At 38.4% G+C, this 26,130-nt stretch overlaps 2 protein-coding genes across 3 annotated transcripts; both read left to right on the top strand.

The window, feature by feature from the left end:
* LOC119906031 (6-phosphofructo-2-kinase/fructose-2,6-bisphosphatase 2-like) lies at positions 1-14,803 on the top strand. Its single transcript, XM_038723505.1, has 17 exons — positions 1-156; positions 803-957; positions 1,886-2,011; positions 2,393-2,489; positions 5,389-5,455; positions 5,538-5,612; positions 5,705-5,761; positions 5,862-5,986; positions 7,016-7,223; positions 8,225-8,371; positions 8,486-8,590; positions 8,809-8,938; positions 10,069-10,131; positions 10,221-10,285; positions 12,419-12,619; positions 13,513-13,585; positions 13,679-14,803. The coding sequence occupies exons 2-16, from the start codon at positions 867-869 to the stop codon at positions 13,567-13,569; spliced, it is 1,614 nt and encodes a 537-aa protein (XP_038579433.1). The 5' UTR covers positions 1-156; positions 803-866; the 3' UTR covers positions 13,570-13,585; positions 13,679-14,803.
* A 5,771-nt stretch (positions 14,804-20,574) lies between these two features.
* On the top strand, positions 20,575-26,128 carry si:ch73-217n20.1 (C4b-binding protein alpha chain). 2 transcript variants are annotated; one of them, XM_038722110.1, is made up of 10 exons: positions 20,575-20,734; positions 20,814-21,014; positions 23,110-23,209; positions 23,303-23,376; positions 23,796-24,017; positions 24,152-24,343; positions 24,949-25,045; positions 25,142-25,215; positions 25,307-25,486; positions 25,588-26,128. In XM_038722110.1, exons 1-10 carry the CDS (start codon positions 20,680-20,682, stop codon positions 25,779-25,781), a joined length of 1,389 nt encoding a protein of 462 aa, XP_038578038.1. In that variant the 5' UTR covers positions 20,575-20,679; the 3' UTR covers positions 25,782-26,128. The 2 variants fall into 2 exon arrangements, with proteins under 2 accessions (XP_038578038.1, XP_038578037.1); XM_038722109.1 differs by having other exon boundaries at positions 24,149-24,343.
* Positions 26,129-26,130: the final 2 nt, after the last annotated feature.

The raw sequence follows: 26,130 nt of genomic DNA, 5'->3' as shown, positions 1-26,130 counted from the left end.
GTTATGGTAAGGATATTAGAGTAAGCCAATCAGAGGTAGAGTAGGGCGGGTAATGCCTTCACTATCCTAGGGAAAAAAGAATTACCTCCAGCTATGGTGAAGCATCGTTAAAAAGACAACAAAAACTGAATATACACAGGCACCTGCCGATTTGCGGTAAGTTTATACATTTGGGTTTTCATCCCCACTTTGATTCAACGTTTCTTTGTCTCTTTTAACGACACTTGTAGTAAAGGCGGAAGTGTTGAACTTTGCAGGCCAAGACTGTTCGGAAGTTAATGTAGCAAAATGATACCACTTCTGCTCGGATTATTAATGAAGCAGATGTAGTGGTTTGATTTCAATGTAACAATTGCAGAGACGTTGAACTTAAATGTTACATTACAGTTTTAACTAGCTAGGTAACCGAAACTTGTACCAAATAGTTAATAAATTAAGCTGCAAAATAATCAAATGAAAATAATATTTGCAGCCCTAAAGCAAATGAGTAAGCAGTTACTCACATTTGAAATGTTTTGATATAAAACATAAAATCATAACTGGAAGGGATGGACTTGTGTTTTCTGTAGATCAACTCGTTGAATAATTGACTAATGGTTCAAGCTTTATAAGATAGTCTGTCTGTGGTAATGGACTCCACCCCGCACCACCAGTGTCCTCCATGGATTTCTGTATTTGCTGGATGTCTTTAGCATCCTAAGATGTATTATAATAGTAGTATCACCTTACATTGGTTCTGAACATCTGTTGGCATTTCGCTGTATTGTACATACAGTATAGTGATCGCACCTGTCCTCCACAGAGAAATTTTGACCTCGTCCCCAGACCAGCCAGGACAGGACAGCAGGACAGAGATCAGACCGGTCATGGCTGCCAGAAGGCAGAGACCTGCAGCTGCCTCAGCTGGCACAGCAGAGGCCAAAAAGATGGACCTCAGGACCAACGAGAAGAAGTGCTGTGAGTGGTTTATTTTCCCTGTGTGTGTGCGCCCTGAAGGTGACATTTATTTCCCCTAGGGGGGATAAATAAAGGAATATCTTATCTTAAATGTTGATTCATTATCTGAGGCTCCAACCTGCTCTGTATTCAACATTGAACTGCATCCTGACTATGTCATTATATAATATAATGCAGTAAAATATTGCTGTAAATCACATTTCTTACTCTGTTGGCCATGAGTAAAGAAAGGCGATAAGGTTTCTGCAGGCACTGATTGTTAATGTCAATGTCAATTTTAATGCACCTTCTGTTTTTTTAGTATGTATGTTTGTAAAGGCAGGTACCACAGCGCCTTTAAAGCATAGTAATACTGTAATGAGCAAGGTCAATATTCAGAGTCAGCCAGTAAAGAGGCCTCTGAGCTCGCCTTCGCTTTAACTTCACATTCAGACATTCATTGAGGAAGCTTTAATCAGGAACGGGAGATGGTTCCAACATGATTCCAATCAAAATAAGTCTTGAACACAAAACTATTTGAGTCAAGTTTGGTCTCGCTAGGTATTTGTTTTTAGCAAAAAAATCAGTTTTAATATTTTCCATTTCATGTCCCAGCCAACATAGTTACACTGGATCACTAAACTTGGATTCTAAACATTAACAAGCCATCGAGAGATGGCGATGGTGTGACAGAAATGTTGTATTTATCATTATACAACAAAAGGGTGTGCAAAATGAAACTTTAGAATCCGATTCGAAGAACGTAAGCAGCCGTAACAACATAGTAATGATAATATGGTATTCACCATATTCACATACAACCCTGTTATTACAAATAGGACAATAATGTAATTATAAAACTTGTGAAGGGGGATGTAGGTCATAAAATGTCATCCCGTGTTTAGTACCTAAAATCTCTGGTTGTGTTTATGTGTGTATGTGTGTGCAGCTTGGGCTTCCTACATGACCAATTCTCCAACTGTGATAGTGATGATTGGGTTGCCCGCCAGGGGGAAAACCTACATGTCCAAGAAGCTGACACGCTACCTCAACTGGATTGGAGTACCAACTAAGGGTCAGTACAGACTCAAGAGTTTTATGCGTGCCATGAACTTTGATCTCTCCACAGGAAACACAGCCAATATGAAACAGGTTAAGAAATTGAATTGCCTCTGTGAGCCCTGTGAAATATCAGAGAGATTGTTAAATGAAAGCATTTTGTTATTTTAAGAGATAGCTTTAATCCACCATGATACATAGTTCCTTTATGAAGACTGTAATGGCAATGACGTTATATTTATGCCAACCACCTATATGAACTATACACACTTCTGTTGTCATATAAATTGAATGCAGAACTGGGAGAACTGGTTTGGCAGACCCCTCCCCTGACATACAGTAATCCTCCTTTTCATTATCTTTCTTTTTCTGACTGCCCTTCTTGGTTCCCTTGCAGTATTTAACCTTGGAGTTTATAGGAGAGAAGCAGTGAAGTCATACAAGTCCTATGACTTCTTCAGACATGACAATAAAGAAGCAATGGAAATTAGAAAGTGAGTTCCTCTTTATATTCTCCTTTGGTGCAGTAGATTAACTCCTTTTCCTACATTCATCATTTTTGCATGTGTTATGAGGTGTAAGTAAGTAAGTAAGTAAGGCAAGGCCAGGCAAGGCAAGTTTATTTGTATAGCACATTTCAACAACAGGGTGGTGCGGTGGTGCAGTGGTTAGCACTGTCGCCTCACAGTCACCAAGCATAAAATGTTTAAGCAACACAGGGAAATTGAAAAAGAAACACATTATTGAAAAGGGTGAAATAGAAAATAAAAACAGGATTTAAAAAAAACAGGGTAAAACAGGATAGTAAAAGTTTCAGTGCAGTGTACAATCAGGGTTAAAATAGTTAAATAGAAAATAAAAACAGGCTGAGGGGTTATATAAATAATTGAGTTACAATTATTTTTTATCTTTGAAAAGAGAATAAACAGAGAAGTATCTATTCTCTCCAGCTAGTCTGTACTCGGGTCCATAGCAATATTTGTGTCCACTGAATTTGGTTACGTGTGAGGCTATGCGCTGCTAACCCAACTTATCAGCTGGAAACCCCAAAAACCCTCGGACACTACAGAGAAAGCAGGACATGTCTGTCTTCAGGCCACTTTGATCCAGTTATACTTTGGACCGACTAGCACGTTTACAGGTGGGCAGAGGATCCTGCAAATCACTCAGGCGTGAGATTTAAGACCACTTCCTTCACTCTGTTCAATCTTACTCTCTTTATCTTTTCACTCAATTACCTACTCATTTCTCACTGTGTAAATAGTGTTTACTGAAAATCAATGTGTCCTGCAATTCACATTAGTTCTCGCAGCTAGCTGCGTTCTTAATCGACGCACAAGCCGAGTGATCCACCGCTAAGAGTAAGAGTAAGTAAGTAAAGTTTATTTGTTTAGCACCTTTCACAGATAAAAATCACAAAGTGCTTCACAATAAAATGTAATACAATACAACAAAGTAAAATACAATGCATAAGAAAATTTAAATACAAATGGAAAATATAGAACAAAAACCATAAAAACCCCTCGTCTAACTAAAAGCCTGCTTGAATAGCAGAGTCTTCAGTTGCTTTTTAAAAGAATCGACAGAATTCACACAACATAGAAAGGGAGGCCAAGCATTCCACAGCCTAGGTGCCACTGCTTGGAGTGATCGATCCCCTCTGGTTTTAAAATGAGTGTGGGGAACCACTAACAACCTCTGACTACAGACTATGGGTTGGAGTATGAAGCTGTATCAACTCAGAGATGTAGGGAGGAACTTGGCCGTGCACGGCTCTAAAAGTAGGGACCAGGATTTTAAATTGAATTCTGTTCTGGACTGGTAACCAGTGAAGTGATGCTAAAACGGATTTGATGCACGCTCTTTTGTTAATGTGAGTTGAAAGCCTTGCAGCAGAGTTCTGAACAGCCTGGAGGCGGTAAAGCTCTTCTTGCTCAAACAAGTAAAAAGACTGAACGAGAGGAAATAAAAGCATGAATGATCTTCTCCAACTCAGACTTTGACACCAGTGTTCTTAATTTGGAAATATTCCTTAGTTGGAAGAAACATTTTCTGACTAATTGTTTAGAGTGGTACTCCAAGGACATCGCTGAATCAAAAACAACACCTAAGCTCCTGAGGCTCGGCTGGATAGTAAGTCACCAATATGCTGCTTTATCTGAGGGATGCTACTTTCAGGGGTGATAATTAGTGTTTCTGTTTTCTCTGAGTTCAGAAGCAGGAAGTTGTCACATAACCACTGGTTGATACTGGTCAAGCAGTTACAGTAATTAAAGAAGACAATTTATGGAACTCCATTTCCCTAAACGAGCATTACAGTTGAATGTCATCCGCATACAGATGGTCAAATATGTCAATGAATTGACTAACTATCTGTCCTAGAGGAAATATATACAAAAGGAACAGGATGGGTTCCAAGACAGAACCCTGAGGTACAACCCTGCAGTTTTAGACATGATCTGATTCACATAAACACTAAAACTTCTACCAGAATGGTAGGATGAAAGCCATTTTAAAATTAATCCAGACATCCAAACCAGATCTATTATCATAATATTATGATCAACAGTATCAAAAGCAGATGAAAGGTCCAAGAGGACCAAAACGGTATATTCCTTAGAGTCAGCTGACATCAGAATGTCACTAGAAACTTTAAGTAATGCAGTTTCTGTGGAATGCATTTTACGGAAACCAGACTGGAATTTGTCAAACAGCTTGTGATTCTCCAGGAAAAGGGTGAGTTGCTCTGCTACAACTTTTTCTAGAATTTTTGACATGAATGGAAGTTTGGATATTGGCCTGTAGCTCCTGGGTTGTAATGGATCCTAACTGGGCTTTGTAAGTACAGGCTTAACAACAGCATGTTTTAAAAAACTAGGAACGACACCAGTTAAAAGTGAAGTATTAAACTTCTCTATAATACAGGAGCCAATAGAATCAAACACTTGTACAAATAGCACAGTAGGGAGAGCATCCATTAGACAAGATGAGGGTTTCAATGTATGTAGCAGAGGTGATGTCATGTAATGTCACAGGTTTAAAATAGGACCAAGAATGAGCGGGAGACAGGTCATATGCATTGTTCTGAGAAAGTGATGGTGAGATGTTTGCCCTGACATCGCTGATCTTATTTACAAAGAAGTGAAGGAATTCATTACAGTCCTATTTAGAGGACACAGTTGCTTGAGGGGCAAAAGGAGGAGATGTGAAGGTGTCCGTCATGAGTAAAAACACCTGGTTACTTTTCATGTAGTCTTTCCAGGTCTCTTTTGACAGCATTTTGTTTGTTTAACAAATGGGGTTATAGTTATTACAGCGTGTTAAGTCTTGAAGATGCATTTAAAAGCTAACTTCTTTGATTTCCTGAACAGTTTTCTCATTATGTTTCCACAGACAGTGTGCCTTGGTGGCACTGGAAGATGTCAAGGCCTATCTGAATGAGGAGGGAGGCCAGATCGCTGTAAGGGAACAAAAAAAACCTGTCCATCTGTATTTGCTGTAATAATTGTAATTTGGTCTGAATATCCTATGTTGTCTGTCAGGTTTTTGATGCCACCAACACCACCAGAGAGAGGAGGGAGCTCATCCTTAATTTTGCACAGAATAATGCATACAAGGTTATAGATGCATTGTTGGTTTAATCATTTTAGCACAGACAGTATATTTTCACATACATTATGGATTTCTAATGATTCGTGTCTTTTTTCAGGTGTTTTTTGTTGAATCAATATGTGACGATCCAGATGTCATCGCTACAAACATCCTGGTAAATGGTGCATTTGTGCTCCACTTTACGCTGATACTTGTGTCCTTTTATTGTTAGACGTGATGGTGAATAATCTTTACCAAATGTCTCTTTCATAAAGGATGTGAAGGTGTCCAGCCCAGATTACCCTGAGAGGAACAGAGAAAGGGTCATGGAGGATTTTCTGAAGAGAATAGAGTGTTATAAAGTGACGTACCAACCTTTAGATCCGGACGAACACGACAAGTAAGAGGTCATTTCTGTTAAAGATGCTACCAGTATTATTTCTTTACTTTTTGCCTTGACTTTGTTTAACAACTCTCAACACTAATGTAATCAAAGCAAAAGTCATTTAGGCCTTCAAGTGTGCCGGGAATTGTTTGTAAGAACATGCACCTGCAGAAACTATCCAGCAGATGGAGCTCATTTATAATAGTGATGGTTATTGTCTGCTATTTAATGGGTTTGGTTTTGTGGAAATTATATACCATGAATCCAAAAATAAGGAAGTTTCTTTATATAGCACATTTCAGCAGCAAGGCAATTTAAAGTGTAGACATCAAAAGCATCAAGCCAAAGTGCAAAAGGACACATTTCAAAAGGATATTGAAATACAATTAAGAGCCAAGAGAATAGAAAATAAAAAGAAGCTAAATAGAAACAAAAACAGAATAAGATAGGTATGAAATAAAAGAAAAGTTAAAGTGCATTGTAAGAAATGAATATTGTTATTATTGTTGTTGTTGTTGTTGTTGTTATTATTTATTGATTCAATACAAGGCAGTGGCAAACAGAGAATTCTTGATTCAAAAGAACTGAGAGTTGTTGAGTTTGTTCCAGATGTATGATGTATAAAAACCGAACGCTGCTTCTTCATGCTTAGTTTTGACTCTGGGGACAGAAAGCAAACCTGAAATTTAGGTAATGTGGTTCCAGAAAAACCACTGATTCAGAGGTTATAACTTAGAAGTTAAACTCTGCTTTCTGTAATTTGTTTGATTTCTTATTAATTAACTGATCATGTTTGCAAATTCCACACTGCATTATCCATTTATTTAAATAAGTAACCTAAGAATATTTCATTTTATATCTTTGTTTGTAGAGGTGAAATAGTTGTTGATCTTGTTGAACCTTGAGCTGTTGACAGAATGTTCTGAAGTGTCTGATAGACAAAATATCAGGATATTTAGACTACAGCAAAAGTACAAGATGTCTCTTCCCATATCCTTGAGCCTTGATGACTTTCTGTTTTCCTCTTTTGGCACTGACACACAGGAACGTTTCCTTCATCCAGGTTATCAATGTTGGCCGTCGTTTCTTGGTCAACAAGGTGCAGGACTACATACAAAGTAAAATAGTGTACTACCTCATGAACATCCACGTACACTCCCACTCCATCTACCTCTGTCGGCACGGAGAGAGCCATCACAATGTGGAGGGACTCATCGGGGGAGACTCTGAACTGTCAGAGAGAGGGAAACAGGTGCATTAACAAAGCATCTCACTTTATATTTCTTAACTCTATAAAGATAGCAGCATTTCCAAGTCTTAAAGGAATAGGTTTGACATTTTGGAAAATACACTTATTTGTAGGGATGCCTCTGACTAAAGATTTTCCTAGTAGACTAGTAGTCGTTTGTTCAAGCCATTAGTCAACTAGTTGTCTATGTTAATGATTAATTTAATTATTTTAATATTTATATTTGGAGCATCAGAAACGGTTTGAGTTTCAGTGCCTAGAAATAATGTTATAAGTAACATTGTAAACACTGTTACTTACAGAGAAATACAGAACCATAATAAACTAGGGCTGCGCGATATGGCCTATTAATAATATTGCGATATTTTTAGGCAACTCGTTATATCTCGATATACACATTTTGTCTAAAATAACATGCAGTACATCCTCATAATGCAAACATGATGATGTTGCAGAATAAGATGTACTGCTGTGGATGAAACTACCCAACAGTTTATAAAGTAGTTAAAATTGTACAATTAGCTCAACCTTTAACATCCACAGCAGTAAAATGCAACGTATACATTAATGCAGCAGTAATATTAATCCAAAAACATAAGATATAATAGTAAAGCGCTGACAGGGATCAGTTTACTGCACAGTGACTACTAAGTAAATTTTCATATAATTCTTGCAAACTTTTACCTTAGTAAGTTTAGAATGTAGAACTTTTACTTGTTGTCGGTAGGGCTGAAACAATTCATCGATTAAATCGATTAATTTGATTACTAAAATGCATCGACGCAAATTATTTGTATTTAATCCATATAACTAGTAGTAGTATACACTATACATACACTGTGTCGCAGGACCATCCCATGTCCAAAGTATGGGATTATTTCAAGCTAAAAGAAAACAACAACTCTGTAATGTTACAGTCTGTCCACCATAAAACGAAACTTATGTTGCCTAATTAGCTAGCTTTAACTTCTGTCTTTTTCATACAGTATGTTCTACTTTATCAGTTTGCAGCAGCACTGAAGAATTTTGTGGAAGAGCACCGTCTGTCAGACCTTAAAGTTTGGACCAGCCAGCTGAGACGCACTATTCAGACAGCAGAGGAGCTGGGAATCCCTTACGAGCAGTGGAAGATCCTCAATGAAATAGATGCTGTATGTTCTCAGATACATCACAAAAGTGACACAGAGTGGTGATCTGCCATCAACATTGTTTTTGAGTGAGGGCCTGTCTTGAGTTTTGACTGTTTTCATTACTTTATGTTTCAGGGAGAGTGTGAAGAAATGACCTATAAAACGATTGAGGAAAAATACCCAGAGGAGTTTGCCATGAGGGACCTTGACAAGTACCACTACCGCTACCCTGGAGGAGAGGTAAAAGCCTTCTCTTTCCTATAAAGTGATGTTTGTCCTTTTTGTGTATTACTGATTGAGTCAGACATGTGTTGAAGATTTATGTAACTGACAGATTAGGATCTGTTATATATATGGCCATGATGTTTTTAAAAATAAATTAGAAAATGATCTTCTATAAAAACTGTATCAAAAAATAACAAAACTGAATTCTGTATTATTTGATTCTTTCGCTGTAGTCCTACCAGGACCTGGTCCAAAGGCTGGAGCCCGTTATCATGGAACTGGAGCGACAGGGCAACGTGCTGGTCATCTGTCATCAGGCTGTCATGCGCTGCTTACTCGCCTATTTCTTGGACAAGAGCGCAGGTTAAATGCACAAACAGATACATAACCTTAAGATAAGATAAAGCCTTACATTATTAAGACACATTCACAGTATACTGTTCAGTCACTGCTAACATCAGTTTGTTTTATCATTTATCTAAACCTTGCATCATAATTATACTCGAAAGTCTTTAACACAAGCGCTTAGTAAAGTAATTCAAGGCCATATTGTTCCCCTGAGATCTGAAATAGTGTCACATTGCAGCTAAACTAAACATTTCTGAGGGGGCTGTTGAAGACACACTTGAGAGATGTTAAGTACCACCTAAAGACTGATATAACCTTAATGATACAGAAAAGCTAACTAAAAATAAAATGTTCCACTCCAGTTAACAAATTAAAAAAACTATTGGCAAAGCATAGCTTGAGTGGGTGAGTAGCAATTTCCAATCCACTCATTTGATTACAAAACAAGTAGAAGTGCTCTATTTTTATGTGGAGAATATCACACGCAGCACTACAATATTTAGGCATTTTTTGTGACCTTTAAATGGGGAAAAAAAAAGGTGGATGTCTTAACCAACTCAGGCATATGTACAATAGCACCAGACTGCAAAATAGTCACACAAAATATGGTGCTTTTGTGGAAATCAAACTTATGAATGATCGCATCTCGATATCTTTGATCCATTGTATAAAAAAGATAGGGAAGGGGGCCTTCCGAATAATGAGGCAAACTTGTCACGCTAACAATGAAGCAAATGTTATAGCATTTGATGACATGAATTTTGACTGGATCCTAATTACTAACAAGAATATGTATAAACATGTGGAAATGGGCACAAATCATAACTGACTAGTTAGAGTGGAAAGTCCTGCTTAAAAACACACCCGTAATGATGCGTGGGCAGATGGTGGGATTGTCAGTCAGCAGAGGAAGTGGTCTATAGTCTAAACCACAGCTAAACCGATGAGTGTGGGTGCAGCTGTGGCATTTTCCCACTATGACACTGCAACCTTAACACAGCAATCATGTACTGTACCTTGGAAGAAGTTTACAGCTGTCCATACGGAGTGATATGCCATCCCAAAAATTTAGGAGGGAACATAAACATGACTGGATATAACCACAGCACAGAAAGTCTTACTTGTTCTTATTATTGTTGGCACAGATGATCTGCCCTACTTGAAATGTCCCCTGCACACTGTCCTTAAACTCACCCCTGTGGCTTATGGTAAGTCACTACCCTCTTCATAAGTCAACACAGTCTAACTTTTTCCTTTGTTGGGATTTGAAGTATTTTTTCCTGTCTCCCTCTACAAGGTTGTAAAGTGGACGTGTTTGACTTGAAGGTGGAGGCTGTCAACACTCACAAGGACAGACGATTAGTAAGCTTCTGACCTTTCTATTATTTTGTGTCGGACACATGTTGTCAGTTTTTCTCTTTCGGACGTTTATGTCTATCTATCCATGCTGCCTGAATGACCAGTTGAACCCCCATACCCATGACTGGACAATCTCCTCTAAGCTTTCAGAAGCCAAATATCTAGTCTTCTCTCAAAAGTCCTGGTCGCAGTTGCATTACTCTGTGATCTAGAGATCCAAAGAAGTTAAAAGTCAAGGGCAACCTTCACAGACATCTGTGTAGAGAGATAAATGCATACTTAAGTTCAAATTAGTTTATTGTAATGTATCCACATACCGAGTATACAAATGAACGGAATGCCATTCCAAGGTGCTAAAACAAAATCACAATAATTCAGCTTAATAGAAAAGATACCATACAACACAACATAGTAACTGACATTAGACAAGATACAGCTGATCAATTACTGTAAGGCAGAGTGAGCATGGTATGACTGGAGCATTATAAAGTGTGTACTGTAACCCGCATCTGTATAAGTATATACTTAAATATTAGCAGCAACAGAATTACTTTACAGTAACAGGAGTAATAACAGTATGTAAACAGTGTCAGGTATATAGGGTCGTGTTTGTATTTCACATAAATCTCAATCATTGTGATAAAATGTCTGATTTCCAGCCACAGTTAGCTATAAAAAGAGGAGACACAACTTTTAAAGAAACAGTTTGGGAAGCCAGCACTTCTAATGTTATGTACGGGACCATTTTTTGCAGCCGGGCACAAGAAATAGTCCAGCACATAACACCCAGCAAAAGCCACATTAAACAAATGAGATAGAACGTGCTAATTAGAGTGTTTGAGGTGTTGATAGGCAGATTTTTTGCCTTCACACAGACCCAGACAAGCCAGTCTTTAAGTTAAGCTACGCTAACCGGCTCATGCCTCTAGCTACATACAAAAGACAGATAGGAAAGTATTTTCGATCTTCTCATCTAACTCTTGTCAAGCAAAGTTTCCAAATTATTATTAATTACCCGTTTGAGCATCAATACCTCTATCTTCTCTGTCCATCAAAGAAAGGAACAGCAAAAAGCAGCACAATTTTACTGATTGTATGTGCTGTATTGTCAAAGCCCTTACACTCCACCAGAGCTGCCATCATCGCTTGCGACCATTGTACATAGCTTTGGCTATTTATAGCACCTGTATTATCATGAATTCATCACATGTATCTATAAACCATTATCCATATTGATAACTCCTGATAACTAAGTGTGATCACCAAAAGTAATCAATGATTTATTTCATCATCCTCATTGAAAGAGACATTGAAAAAGAACAGGGGGGGAAATGATGCCTTCAATGTCAATAAAAAGAAATATACAATTAAGAAAACAGAAGAAATTCATCAGAATTAGCTTTAATATGTAATTTGGACTTGGTGCTGGGCAGGTGTCGTACAGTGGGTTTATCAGAGCTTTTAATCTGAAAATAGCTTCCTGCATCTGGAAAACAACCCTGATGAGAGTGTTCAGAGTGAACCAAAACAACTGAGATGCGAATGCTAAAAACAAAAACAATGATCTGAAAGACACCGAAATGCTCTGAAGATCTTAGGCGAACTGGAAAGACACGTGATAATCTGTGGGTTCATCGCTGCGAGTAACCCTTTTCACATTCACATAGTCATTTGAGCCATTATCTTACTATATAGCACCTTTAATGTAACGACTAAATGTTCATTATTGACAATCACACTCAGTTCATCAATCAGTGTCAAGGAATGCCCATGACACATACAGTACTGTGCCTTTTGTATTCATTTCCTAATCAGACTGCTCCGTATCTGTTCCCTGGTTGTAGAGTTTGTGCTGGTTTGTGCCGAGTGTTGACACCAAGAGTCCTAGACAGAGTGGGTGTTAACACATAAACACATTTACTGAGAAACCTCTTGTTAAATGGGGTGAGATATATCCTGTCTGCGGAGACCAACATAACAATGGCCTATATATTTATTGCTGTTTGTCTCTGTAGTTGTTTTTCTGTCTTTGCCTGCTCATACTGACTTATAAGGACACAGTGATTTCAGAGAGGTTTGATTACTATAACATAAAAAAAAATGTGTTAATCAGTCCGCCTTGTCTTCATTAACCAGAGTAAAGTCACAACAGCTGCTGTGCCACCAGCTTTCCACCGACGAAACAGCTTCACTCCGCTGTCCAGCCAAGACCAGATTAAACGACCTCGTCTATATAGCGTGGGCAACCCTCCACAGACCCGCATGTCCCAGGCCCCCACTTTACCCAGCATGCTGTTCTCTGAGGCGTCTGAGGGGGCGGAGCAGCTACAAAGCGAGGTCAGTGTACAGCACAGTGTGTGGTGTAAATATTTCTGTGTATAAGATAAAGAGGTTTAAAGATGTTTTAAATGGAAGGAAAAAGTAAATATGAAAAAGAGACAGAGTGAGAGAGAGAGACGATTAATAAATAAAGCTGAATACATCAATAAATTATAATGCTAGTTAAATAATAAAATTTTTTGTGTAAAAATAAAAACAACCCTTATAATTTTTCATTAACCTTCAACCATTTGTTCTTGGGATACATATACTGAACTGCATACTGCTGAAGTGATACTGTATAACAGTAACTAAAGCCTTTTAACGCTAACAAAGTTAGCCACCTAGTAGCCACACAGTTTATGTAGACTTATACACATACACACAAACCCTGGACCAATTACTGCTCTACATAGACATGTTTGTCTTATTAACATATAAACGTGAGGAAAATTGGAAAAGTGGGGAGGAAAATGTAGCTTTTGGAATAGATAAAGAATTAAATATTTGCCAAGACCTACAAAAATAGGGAAATTAAGTAGTTAAAATAAAAACATTAAAAGATAAATAGAGTAAAATAAATTGAGTTTTAACAATTTGAAAATGCCCGCAATGTAGTTTCATGTTTTTTTAAACAAACAAAAATGCCCTTCACAGTCAGTAGTTTGTAGTTTCCCAGTTTTTTTGCCTGTGTTGTTGACTACAAAGTGCCCTTAAATTTACGGCACTTCAAAGGCTGGAAAGTGACAGAAAAACTGAAAGGGAGTGTTTCACTCTGGCTGGTGACCTCAGATTTTAATATTAGCTCAAGTTCAGTCAGTGCCAGTCTAAACAAATGCCTCATTCCTCGTGTGGTTTGGTGTTTTGGTCCATGCCTTCTACCTTCTCTCCCTTCCTTGTGCACTCTGCAGGACTCTGTGAACGGTTTCAGTGCAGCAGACACAGACGACAACGGCGTTCGGAGTTAAAAAAGCACAAACAGAGGTATTTTCAGCCTTCTCCTCTTATCTATCATGTGGAACACCTGTAGTCTCCACCTCAGATATCTCACAGCTTTTGTTTTGTCATTTATCCCAGGCTTTTCTCCACATGGATGTATCACCACTTCTGAGGACCACCAATTGCAACCAGCTTGAGCCATTACATTCCTAAGCACTGTATTATGCACCACATTGTGTAACCCTACATGTGTCATGTGCGTGTTAGTGTAAGTGTGCACGTACATACATGAACTCAATGCATTTGCACAATAGCATTAAAATCTAGGCTGCGATCCACCTGAGATAATGTAAAGATCTACAGTAAAGAGACTCTGAAAACCCATCCATTAGCTCCTATTACACTCCACATTCTGTAGTCTACAGTCATATTGCTGTATTAGATGTAGAACATGTTGAATATGAATTGTATACCTCACTGGAAGCTACTGCCTTCAGTTTTATTGTAAGTGTACCTCTCTTTAAGGAAGCCACACACAGCCTTAGTTTTCCCTCACATTCTCTCTTTTAAGTTACCTATTTAAACATTCCCACATTCATTGGGTGGTCTGACATGATGTTGTAATCATTTTATTTGTTGTGTAATTCAAAGCATATTAAATTGCAACAGAGCTTGCAGCAGGCAGACACAAGCTGTAAAAAGTAGTGAAATGTTTCGTTTAGCACTATAAAATGTGCAACAGCTACTGTGCTTTTCCTGTGACAATTATTCTTGTCACGTCAAATCTCTTCAATGATGTCTACCTGTGTGTGTGTGTGTGTGTATGATCATATAAATCTGATCACATTTTAACTGATTTGAACTGATTCATATATTGCAAATACAAAGTGTTCGACCGCGCTGGAAATTTTTAAATGTATTTTAGTTTCTTCCCAAAGAAAAGTAAATCAGTCATACTGTATGTTCAGTTTGGCTTTCATGTGGATAACATCTGTTCAAATGACTTTGATGTAAACATCAGGAATAAATCAATTATTTGGAAAAGTGCCTTTATTTAATGGACTACAAGGCTGTAATAGTACATAGGAGTATTTAAAATATAGTATACATGACATACTAGTATATGTAGTATGTAGTAGTAAGTATGTCTCTCCTGGTCAAAGTAATGGCAATACATTTGGATGTCTTAAAAAGAGCTTTAATTTTATTGCACACTGTGCCCTACATGTTTCATTAAATAAAGTTAATTTTAAGCTGTTTTTATATTGACTTCTGTTTTTTTTCTCTGGAGTATTTAACATTATTTTGACCTCATAAAAGCCTATTAGTTTGGTGTGGGCGTGTGAGCTCATTGGTATCCTTCCTGTCTGCTAAACATGTCCCTAAAGAACAAGAAATGATAACATCACAGCAACTGAAAAAACAAACCAAGAACAACAAATAGTCAATGCACATTTCACACTTCATCTGATGCCAAATCTAGATTTGTAAATTAGATGTTTATGGTAAGAGGTGGCATTTGTCAGAATGATATACAGTGAGGAAAATAAGTATTTGAACACCCTGCTATTTTGCAAGTTCTCCCACTTCAAAATCATGGAGGGGTCTGAAATTGTCATCGTAGGTGCATGTCCACTGTGAGAGACATAATCTAAAAAAAAAATATCCAGAAATCACAATGTATGATTTTCTAACTATTTATTATCACTGAGTCACTCCTGAGTTCTATACAATTACATAAAAACTTCTGTGTGGCACGTTAAATTCTGAATTAGGAGTTATTATTTTTGCTCTGCTCACTGACAGTTTCAAAGTAGGCAACAGACTTTGAATAAATGTGATTTTCTTTTTTAAGATGCAGAGTGAGTCATCAGGGAAACTGAGGAGGAAAGGGTCAAATAATCAGTTGTGTTTCAAAGAATTTAATCTGCAAGTTGTTTTGACGCCTGATTTTATCCTTGAATGATAGGATTCAGAAAAAGCTCTGATTAACTTCCACACCAATTACAGATATATAAAAAAATGGCTATGATTAGTTAAAAGGAAAAGAAGGCGAGAGAAGGAACATTGTGCGTCATATTCACTAAACTAAAAAGACACTTGTATGTTAGTCATTCTTAGTTTTAGAAGAAAAATAAATAAACACAGAACTTTCAACAACAGTGCTTTAACTGGATAACATTTACATTTAACTGTCCAGGTGCCCGTTAGGCCATGAAGGTATGGGTCACAGTGACACAGCTGACATTTAGTTTTAATATTCTCTGGCAGGAATGCTACAGTGGGTACGGAAAGTATTCAGACCCCTTTAAATTTTTCACTCTTTGTTTCATTGCAGCCATTTTCCAAAAATCAAAAAAGGAATAATAAGCTTTCTCCCCGATGCCGTACTTCTGTCTGCTGGTGTATTTCTTGTCCAGTCTGGTGTGTGGGTATTCAGATGGTGCCGGACACTTATTTGGTACTCGAGCTATTGGGGGGGTGATACTGCCACTAAAATATCAAAACAATCACAATCACAGCCAAATGTGGATTTTTCTTCAATTTACCTGAAGCAAGTAAAGCAAACCATAAAACCAGAATATATTATAATATAAAAAGGGTCCAGCAGTTTCCAGCTTAATCGGGTGCTTCTCAGCTCAACATGTTCTAACTTCAATAAGGGCGAAACCTGAAACCTTTCTCTGTTTTAACAATTAAACGCTGCAAATAAATGAGTTTCACCTTGAAAAATGTGAACCTACCCTTTACTATAATGTAATTGTTTAAGTAGTACAGTCTAAACAAAAAGCTGCATACATACCCCAATGCTTGTTCTTTCTCCATCTAGTTTTGTTGGCTCTTAAATTTTGGACTATATATGTTATAGACATATAGTTTTCCCACATAATCATTCAACCAAATGTAGGCAACAACTTTCAAACAGAACTCATAATTATATTAGGGTGATCTGCCTGAATAAATTTAGGAGCTAAACCAGTTCAGTTGAATCCTTTACAAGCCAAAGCAAGCACTTGTTTTCCCAAGAATCCAGTTAGATTTCCAAATAGGAATAAGAGTCATGTTGGTAATTCTTATAAAGATGAAAGAAAGTGTTTTGAGTGGCCCGACATTTAAAAAAGGTTTCTATCAGGGAGGGGAGAAAGTCTTCTAGGATTTTTAGAAATGTACAGGAAGTTAAAAATGATTTAGGGCTTTTTTGAGACTTTAAGGGAACAGAGCTCCCATTAGATTTCAGCCCCACTGCACTTTTGATTAATAATAGCCAAGTAGAAAATATAAGAATGTTGATCATAAACATTTTGTTAATTTGACCCTTTAGCACTGTATATCTAAACACAGTCTGTTGAATACTGTTAATAAGCCAGAATTACACTCAGTTGCCAGTTTATTAGATACACCAGCAAAAACCACTGCCTTATAAATCAACTGTTCAGTCCCTTAATTTACATTTACTCATTTGGTGAGAGCTTTCATCCAATGCGACTTAGATTTGAGGAACATGTTCTGAGGTAGGCTTGATTGCACCATCCAGCTACAGTATTGATACACTGAGATGTGTTTCTAATATTTTGTCCACCCCATTTACGACACAGTACAGTTCAACAGCAACATAACCTACATCTTCCAACATTACATACAGTTGAATCAACACCTCTCTGAAATTGAACATCATAACCTTCTGGCCACAAAGTGCATGTCTGAGTATAAACGCATTTTAGAATTGGATTGTATTTTTGAATATTCCCTTCGCTTCAAACATGTCTTCATTCACTGTAAACTAATTGAAGTGTATTCAAGGGTCACAGAGTTTTCAGCTTCTTTTATTTCTGGTTATTTTAATTGCTTCATTTTCACAGTCCAAAATGGTTAGCTGGTGGTTGGTTAGCTTTATGATGTTTTGAATGTAAACATCTAAATCTACAAAGTTTCTGGTAACTGTACAACCACCAGAGGATGTAACAGGGTAAAAAACACAATATTCTATCTAAATGAAATGCTACAATCTACAAATGTTGCTGTTTATGGTTATGTGTGTGTGATTGTGTCTGTTTTTGTTGAGCTTGTTGCCTGTTTGTTTATGCTTCGTGTGTGTCAGACCGGAGTCAAATTCCTCACATACCTGGCCCTTAAAAGTGATTCCAAAAATGGAAATATTCCACTACCTGAAAACTGTGCAGTTCACAAGTTGTTATTTCCACCTCTGCCCAGTGATGAGGTAGTTTCAGCACCCCATCTTGACAGAAAAAAACAGAAATGTAGAAATATTTGCAAATTTATTAAAAAAGAAAAACTGAAATATCACATGGTCATAAGTATTCAGACCCTTTGCTCAGTATTTAGTAGAAGCACCCTTTTGATCTAATACAGCCATGAGTCATTTTGGGAAAGATGCAACAAGTTTTTCACATCTGGATTTGGGTATCCTCTGCCATTCCTCCTTGCAGATCCTCTCCAGTTCTGTCAGGTTGGATGGTAAACGTTGGTGGACAGCCATTTTCAGGTCTCTCCAGAGATGCTCAATTGGGTTTAAGTCAGGGCTCTGGCTGGGCCATTCAAGAACAGCCACGGAGTTGTTGTGAAGCCACTCCTTCGTTATTTTAGCGGTGTGCTTAGGGTCATTGTCTTGCTGGAAGGTAAACCTTCGGCCCAGTCTGAGGTCCAGAGCGCTCTGGAAAAGGTTTTCGTCCAGGATATCCCTGTACTTGGCCGCATTCATCTTTCCCTCGATTGCAACCAGTCGTCCTGTCCCTGCAGCTGAAAAACACCCCCACAGCATGATGCTGCCACCACCATGCTTCACTGTTGAGACTGTATTGGACAGGTGATGAGCAGTGCCTGGTTTTCTCCACACATACCGCTTAGAATTAAGGCCAAAAAGTTCTATCTTGGTCTCATCAGACCAGAGGATCTTATTTATCACCATCTTGGAGTCCTTCAGGTGTTTTTTAGCAAACTCCATGCGGGCTTTCATGTGTCTTGCACTGAGGAGAGGCTCCCGTCGGGCCACTCTGCCATAAAGCCCCGACTGGTAGATTGCTGCAGTGATGATTGACTTACTACAACTTTCTCCCATCTCCCGACTGCATCTCTGGAGCTCAGCCGCAGTGACCTTTGGGTTCTTCTTTACCTCTCTCACCAAGGCTCTTCTCCCCCGATAGCTCAGTTTGGCCGGACGGCCAGCTCTAGGAAGGGTTCTGGTCGTCCCAAACGTCTTCCATTTGAAGATTATGGAGGCCACTGTGCTCTTAGGAACCTTAAGTGCAGCAGAAATTTTTTTGTAACCTTGGCCAGATCTGTGCCTTGCCACAATTCTGTCTTTGAGCTCTTCAGGCAGTTCCTTTGACCTCATGATTCTCATATGCTCTGACATGCACTGTGAGCCGTAAGGTCTTATATAGACAGCAGCTGAGTTAAATATGAGTGTCACGGCAAAGGGTCTGAATACTTATGACCATGTGATATTTCAGTTTTTCTTTTTTAATAAATTTGCAAAACTTTCTACATTTCTGTTTTTTTCTGTCAAGATGGGGTGCTGAAACTACCTCATCACTGGGCAGAGGTGGAAATAACAACTTTAATGTACTTGTGAACTGCACAGTTTTCAGGTAGTGGAATATTTCCATTTTTGGAATCACTTTTAAGGGCCAGGTATGTGAGGAATTTGACTCCGGTCTGACACACACGAAGCATAAACAAACAGGCAACAAGCTCAACAAAAACAGACACAATCACACACACATAACCATAAACAGCAACATTTGTAGATTGTAGCATTTCATTTAGATAGAATATTGTGGTTTTTACCCTGTTACATCCTCTGGTGGTTGTACAGTTACCAGAAACTTTGTAGATTTAGATGTTTACATTCAAAACATCATAAAGCTAACCAATCACCAGCTAACCATTTTGGACTGTGAAAATGAAGCAATTAAAATAACCAGAAATAAAAGAAGCTGAAAACTCTGTGACCCTTGAATACACTTCAATTAGTTTACAGTGAATGAAGACATGTTTGAAGCGAAGGGAATATTCAAAAATACAATCCAATTCTAAAATGCGTTTATACTCAGACATGCACTTTGTGGCCAGAAGGTTATGATGTTCAATTTCAGAGAGGTGTTGATTCAACTGTATGTAATGTTGGAAGATGTAGGTTATGTTGCTGTTGAACTGTACTGTGTCGTAAATGGGGTGGACAAAATATTAGAAACACATCTCAGTGTATCAATACTGTAGCTGGATGGTGCAATCAAGCCTACCTCAGAACATGTTCCTCAAATCTAAGTCGCATTGGATGAAAGCTCTCACCAAATGAGTAAATGTAAATTAAGGGACTGAACAGTTGATTTATAAGGCATTGGTTTTTGCTGGTGTATCTAATAAACTGGCAACTGAGTGTAATTCTGGCTTATTAACAGTATTCAACAGACTGTGTTTAGATATACAGTGCTAAAGGGTCAAATTAACAAAACGTTTATGATCAACATTCTTATATTTTCTACTTGGCTATTATTAATCAAAAGTGCAGTGGGGCTGAAATCTAATGGGAGCTCTGTTCCCTTAAAGTCTCAAAAAAGCCCTAAATCATTTTTAACTTCCTATACATTTCTAAAATCCTAGAAGACTTTCTCCCCTCCCTGATAGAAACCTTTTTTAAATGTCGGGCCACTCAAAACACTTTCTTTCATCTTTATAAGAATTACCAACATGACTCTTATTCCTATTTGGAAATCTAACTGGATTCTTGGGAAAACAAGTGCTTGCTTTGGCTTGTAAAGGATTCAACTGAACTGGTTTAGTTCCTAAATTTATTCTGGCAGATCACCCTAATATAATTATGAGTTCTGTTTGAAAGTTGTTGCCTACATTTGGTTGAATGATTATGGGAATAATATCACAATAAAAACCCTATTTCTGTTTTTGTTTGTTTTAGGTGTGTGCTCTGCAGTATGTTCGTCCTACTAAAGTTTCCTACTGTTTTCAGTGTACTGTAACAGTGTTTTAATCTGCTGGTCTCCTGGGCTGCTCCCGTTGTGCCACTCCTCGGCTATAAATTGCTTCTTCTGATCCTCCTGTTCCCACTTGTGATCTGCCTCTGAGGATTTGTTCGGAGCAGAGCGACACAGACGACAAACATGAGGACGGTGGCGTGGAATATTCTGGTTTTATGGTTTGCTTTACTTGCTTCAGGTAAATTGAAGAAAAATCCACATTTGGCTGTGATTGTGATTGTTTTGATATTTTAGTGGCAGTATCACCCCCCCAATAGCTCGAGTACCAAATAAGTGTCCGGCACCATCTGAATACCCACACACCAGACTGGACAAGAAATACACCAGCAGACAGAAGTACGGCATCGGGGAGAAAGCTTATTATTCCTGCGCCGAGGACTTCAGTCCATCTGCAGGGTCCCGAGCGGTACAGTGTACAGTTGGTGGAAAATGGACCAAACTGACTCTAAAATGCGAAAGTAAGTACTTGACGCATATACTTGCTACCGAGTTCATAAATAAAAGGGTAAAGAGACAGTTAAATGTTTGTTTCCCTAATAGATGGGTGATTTCAGTGAGATATTCTCAGAGCTAATGTGATTTAAAGGACAAACGGCACAGCTCAGAAGCAGACTGAAGACCTCTAGCGACCATGTGGGTAAACTATATGTCTATAACATATATAGTCCAAAATTTAAGAGCCAACAAAACTAGATGGAGAAAGAACAAGCATTGGGGTATGTATGCAGCTTTTTGTTTAGACTGTACTACTTAAACAATTACATTATAGTAAAGGGTAGGTTCACATTTTTCAAGGTGAAACTCAGTTATTTGCAGGGTTTAATTGTTAAAACAGAGAAAGGTTTCAGGTTTCGCCCTTATTGAAGTTAGAACATGTTGAGCTGAGAAGCACCCGATTAAGCTGGAAACTGCTGGACCCTTTTTCAGTACTCATACACCCACATGTAGGCTGAAAGGTTCTTTTGTTGTTAAACCTATTAGATTACATTAATAACGTAGAGTGTGGAAGGCAAATAGAAATGGGTGTGTTTTCAACAAACTTTCTGGTGTTTGTTGCTGTTCCTTACTGTATCTGATATCCTACGAATTTAGCTTCAATTCTTTATGTTCTAAAGTGCAAACTTGCTTTAGATGATGGATCTAAAAAAATAATAAGAAAGTCTCTTATAATCAGTGAGAGAGGAGATTATTACTTGATTACCTGCCTTGGGTTTTTTTTGTGAAAACACTAGGAAATACATTTAGCTTTTAATGTTCTTTCACATATAGTGTTTGGTAAAGTAGAACCCTTGATCTAACAGTCTAGTCTGTTACTCTAGCTGCTGGATTTTCATCTATTCCCTAATCTAAAAACAGTCATCGTAATTTTACTTGCATGAATGCTGGACACTTGAAAATACTACTTTAAAGCTCATACCCGTAGACTCCAATACAAACTAATGCATCAAATATTTTGACCCCAAAATGAGACAAAAGAATCTTCTGTGACTGCTTGGGGTCAGACATAGCTGTGTGGAGCTGATAAGCTGTTAAGACCAAGAACACTGGAATCAAGGGGATGCAACCTGAACCTTCTGGCAAAAGTCCACGACATTACCATGCCTCACAGTTATTTTCACATGTTTCACTGTTTTCCCAAACTTTATAAATGACATATCTCCATAACCCCCCCCCCCCCATCTTTCTGGCATGGGGGGGGGGGGTGGGGGGGGGCAAACAGAAATGGGTGTGTTTTCAACAAACTTTCTGGTGTTTGTTGCTGTTCCTTACTGTATCTGATGTCCTACGAAATTAGCTTCAATTCTTTATGTTCTAAAGTGCAAACTTGCTTTAGATGATGGATCTAAAAAAATAATAAGAAAGTCTCTTATAATCAATGAGAGAGGTCCCGTTATTATTACTTGATTACCTGCCTTGGGTTTTTTTTTGTGAAAACACTAGGAAATACATTTAGCTTTTAATGTTCTTTCACATATAGTGTTTGGTAAAGTAGAACCCTTGATCTAACAGTCTAGTCTGTTACTCTAGCTGCTGGATTTTCATCTATTCCCTAATCTAAAAACAGTCATCCTAATTTTACTTGCATGAATGCTGGACACTTGAAAATACTACTTTAAAGCTCATACCCGTAGACTCCAATACAAACTAATGCATCAAATATTTTGACCCCAAAATGAGACAAAAGAATCTTCTGTGACTGCTTGGGGTCAGACGTAGCTGTGTGGAGCTGATAAGCTGTTAAGCCCAAGAACACTGGATCAAGGGGATGCAACCTGAACCTTCTGGCAAAAGTCCACGACATTACCATGCCTCACAGTTATTTTCACATGTTTCACTGTTTTCACAAACTTTATAAATGACATATCTCCATAACCCCCCCCACTCCCCCCCATCTTTCTGGCAAAACACACTCAGAATGGCAAGTCGGCTTTCCAGTAGCTTAATGCAAGTGGGTTGTTCTGCAACTTGGTAAAATAAAGACGTCTCTGTCTTGTTGTTTTTTCACCCTTGATTCCTGTTCTGATTGGCCATTTATGCTCTATCTAATTTCAGAGAAATCATGCGGCAATGCCGGGGATCTACCTAACGGGCAGTTCCAGTATGAAGGGAATTCATTCCTTGGGGAGAAAGTTTATGCTACATGCAATGAAGGGCAAGTTAAAACCTGAAAGAAATCTTGTAAAACTTGGTCTGAATAAGCCTCTGACTTTGCGTTTGACTATCCACTATATCTCCATGTTGACAGATACACCCTGAAAGGACTGAACTACATGATATGCAAGAAGTCTGGTTGGACCGGTAAATTCCCGTCTTGTGAAGGTGGGCAACAATACATTCTTATTCTCTCGTTATCTGAATACACACTGTGGTTGCTGCGCCTCAATAGGTGATGTGAAGTGGGTGGTGTTGCATTAAAAAGGTGTAACTACTGCCTTAATGTGACGCACAGAGGATGCTGCACCTTAAGAGGTGATACGAAGTGGTTGTGTATTGTTTAATCCATTAATTCATTTAAATATTTTCCAATATGCCAATGAGGTTGTGAAAATAAATATTTAGTTGGTTCAATTTAAAGCCATATATATGAATATATAATTGATATATATATAAGCAAGTCATGTTTTTGGATTTTGTGTGTGTCAGGTTTCCAGAGCTAATTAAACTTTAAAATTAGGCAAATGTTAGTGTGCCAATCAAGCTGGAGGATTACCTGCTCACAGAAAGATTATTGTCTTCAGAGGAAGCGACCACCTGCTCCACCCCTGCAGTGTCCAACTCTGTGAGCAGCACTGGAGATGTTTCAGTACACCGGGTGGGAGACAATGTGACCTTCACCTGCAGTCAGGGTTTCCAGCTGGATGGAGCTCAGCAGATCACTTGTGGTCCTGATGGCCAGTGGCAGCCTCAACCCCCTCGGTGCTTGCCTGCACCGGATAAAACTCAGTTACCCGAAGAAGAAAGTGAGTTAGTATTGCTGCTGGATAGCTCATTGTGTATTTTTTGGCAGTACGGCAAAGTGTCACCATCTCAGTTTTGTAAAAGGAGACAGGAAATATTTTGTTTGTTTTTCCTCTCTGGGAAATCCGCTCAGCAGGTGGATGTGGCATACCAGTAACCAGCAAAAACTTCAACGCCAATCTCGCCGACAAGTACATCACAATGACATCTTTTGCTTCTGGTGACAAAGTCCATTACGTGTGTGATGTTGGGTACGTTCAAGAGGGCGGCAGCAGATATCGCAGGTGCATCAGGGGAAAGTGGACGCCACTGCTGCTGAAGTGTGGACGTAAGAACTTCTTTATAATCCTTCACAGACAGGCCTTTAAATCTTTATGAATGCTTTTCTACATCACTGAAGATCTCAGTGTAAATTCTTTGGAAATGCCAAAGAATTTACAAACTGGTCATTTTATTTTAATGACCAAAACACTATTTGATTAAGCAGCTGAAACATATTGCTCTTTAGAGGAGGAACAAAATTAGAAGATACAAACAGTTTGTATCTTCTAATTTTGTTCCTCCTAACCTTTTTCTATAGCAGGCTGTCATGATTTTAGCTCTTTAAATTGGTTGTTTAAATGTCTGCTACCTCACAGGCGGCCAACAGTTTGCAAAATAACAATAAAAGGACACTTATGTTGTTGCTTAAAAATGCTTACAATCATACATCTGCTGAAAGGCATACTGTCACTGTGCTGCTCTGCATATAAATGTTAAAAAACAACATTTCCTTTTCATTCTGAAAAGTCAGCTTTCAAAAACCACCGTGGCTCACTTAAAATATAAGAATCATAAATTACGATATCTTATTCATGTTATAACAGAAAAGTTGAAATGAAATAATGACCGTTAAACTCCTAAATTTTTTCCTCCTTTTTCATCCTCAAAAAGGAAAGCTATGTGGCTCTGCAGGGGAGATAACAAATGGACAGTTTGCATATACTGGAGTTGAGTTTGGAGACACTGCTACAGCTGTCTGTGATGAGGGGTAAGGAAATATATATACTGTGCTGCTTTCTTCTTTTTCATTTCTCCATTTTCATTTCTCCATGAAAATGTGACTTTACATGCATCCTTTCATCAGGTATCATCTTGTGGGACAGGCAACCAGAAACTGCATGAGTAACGGCTGGGATGGACGTGTTCCTCTCTGTGAAGGTGGGATGAACTAACATAGCATCATTTTTTAGGTGGCCTTCTCGTTATGCATTCTCTTTGTCTCAGCCAACCACTGCTGTACCTCTTCCAGCTGCGGTGTGTGCTGAACCTCCAGAAGTGACAAACGCAGAGATGAAAGGCCGCCAGGAGCCGCCGTACACATACAGGAGTGTGGTTCGCTATCACTGTCGTGTGGGAACCCTTACTGGACAAAGGGAGATTTGGTGTACTGAGGATGGGACATGGAGTGCTCCTGCTCCTAAATGCAAAGGTCCTACATACTTATTAGAGACACAGCACTTTCTTTTATACAACTTTATTTCCCTTTTTTGACATTAGTAGAATAAAAACTTGAATTCTGTTTCCTCACAGAAATTACTTGCCCATCTCCAAATGTGGCTAACGCCTTCTGGACGGGAGGTCATACTGAGTTGCATCAGCACAGGAGCACCATATCGATCGAGTGTAACCCAGGCTACAGGAGGGTTGGCATGAGCACCATTAGCTGTGGCAGTGATGGCCAATGGTTCCCTAGCCTCCCCAAATGCATACGCACATATAAGTAATCAATTCTTTGCTGTATATGAGTTGCTTCATGTTAAAATATTTACAGAACTTTAAAATTATAATTATCGCCCGTTATTTCAGCATGTCGCACCTACTGGAGGAAATAATACATACATATAAATGAAATGTGAAACTACAGTATTCTGTCCAACCTGGCCGTCCCGTCGGTGGAGGATGAAAGTAACGGCCTCCTAAGCCAAGCTACACAATGTCTTCCTTCTGAAAGAAACACTCCTTCTAAAATCCACCTTTTTAATAATGCACTAATAGCGATATATTTTCTTATTTGCTCTAAAAAAACTTGTGTAAACTCATCATAAAGACATTAAAATATGTTTGAAATGAAGC

The sequence above is a fragment of the Micropterus salmoides genome, unplaced genomic scaffold (genome assembly GCF_014851395.1).
Source record: "Micropterus salmoides isolate LMB-PRFRI ecotype aquatic unplaced genomic scaffold, ASM1485139v1 Ms_hic_scaffold_16, whole genome shotgun sequence".
Taxonomy (NCBI): Eukaryota; Metazoa; Chordata; class Actinopteri; order Centrarchiformes; family Centrarchidae; genus Micropterus; species Micropterus salmoides.
Note: the sequence above shows the minus strand (reverse complement) of the source record. Positions and strands in the feature narration are given on the sequence as shown.

What these genes read in the sequence shown, in the direction of transcription:
- si:ch73-217n20.1 (XM_038722109.1), top strand. Translation starts at nt 20,680, where the DNA reads ATGAGGACGGTGGCGTGGAATATTCTGGTTTTATGGTTTGCTTTACTT. An exon ending in ACTGACTCTAAAATGCGAAA is followed by an intron (nt 21,015 to 23,109) that starts GTAAGTACTTGA and finishes ATCTAATTTCAG; the next exon opens with AGAAATCATGCGGCAATGCC. An exon ending in TAAATTCCCGTCTTGTGAAG is followed by an intron (nt 23,377 to 23,795) that starts GTGGGCAACAAT and finishes TATTGTCTTCAG; the next exon opens with AGGAAGCGACCACCTGCTCC.
- LOC119906031 (XM_038723505.1), top strand. Translation starts at nt 867, where the DNA reads ATGGCTGCCAGAAGGCAGAGACCTGCAGCTGCCTCAGCTGGCACAGCA. An exon ending in ACCGCTACCCTGGAGGAGAG is followed by an intron (nt 8,591 to 8,808) that starts GTAAAAGCCTTC and finishes CTTTCGCTGTAG; the next exon opens with TCCTACCAGGACCTGGTCCA. An exon ending in CTCACAAGGACAGACGATTA is followed by an intron (nt 10,286 to 12,418) that starts GTAAGCTTCTGA and finishes TTCATTAACCAG; the next exon opens with AGTAAAGTCACAACAGCTGC.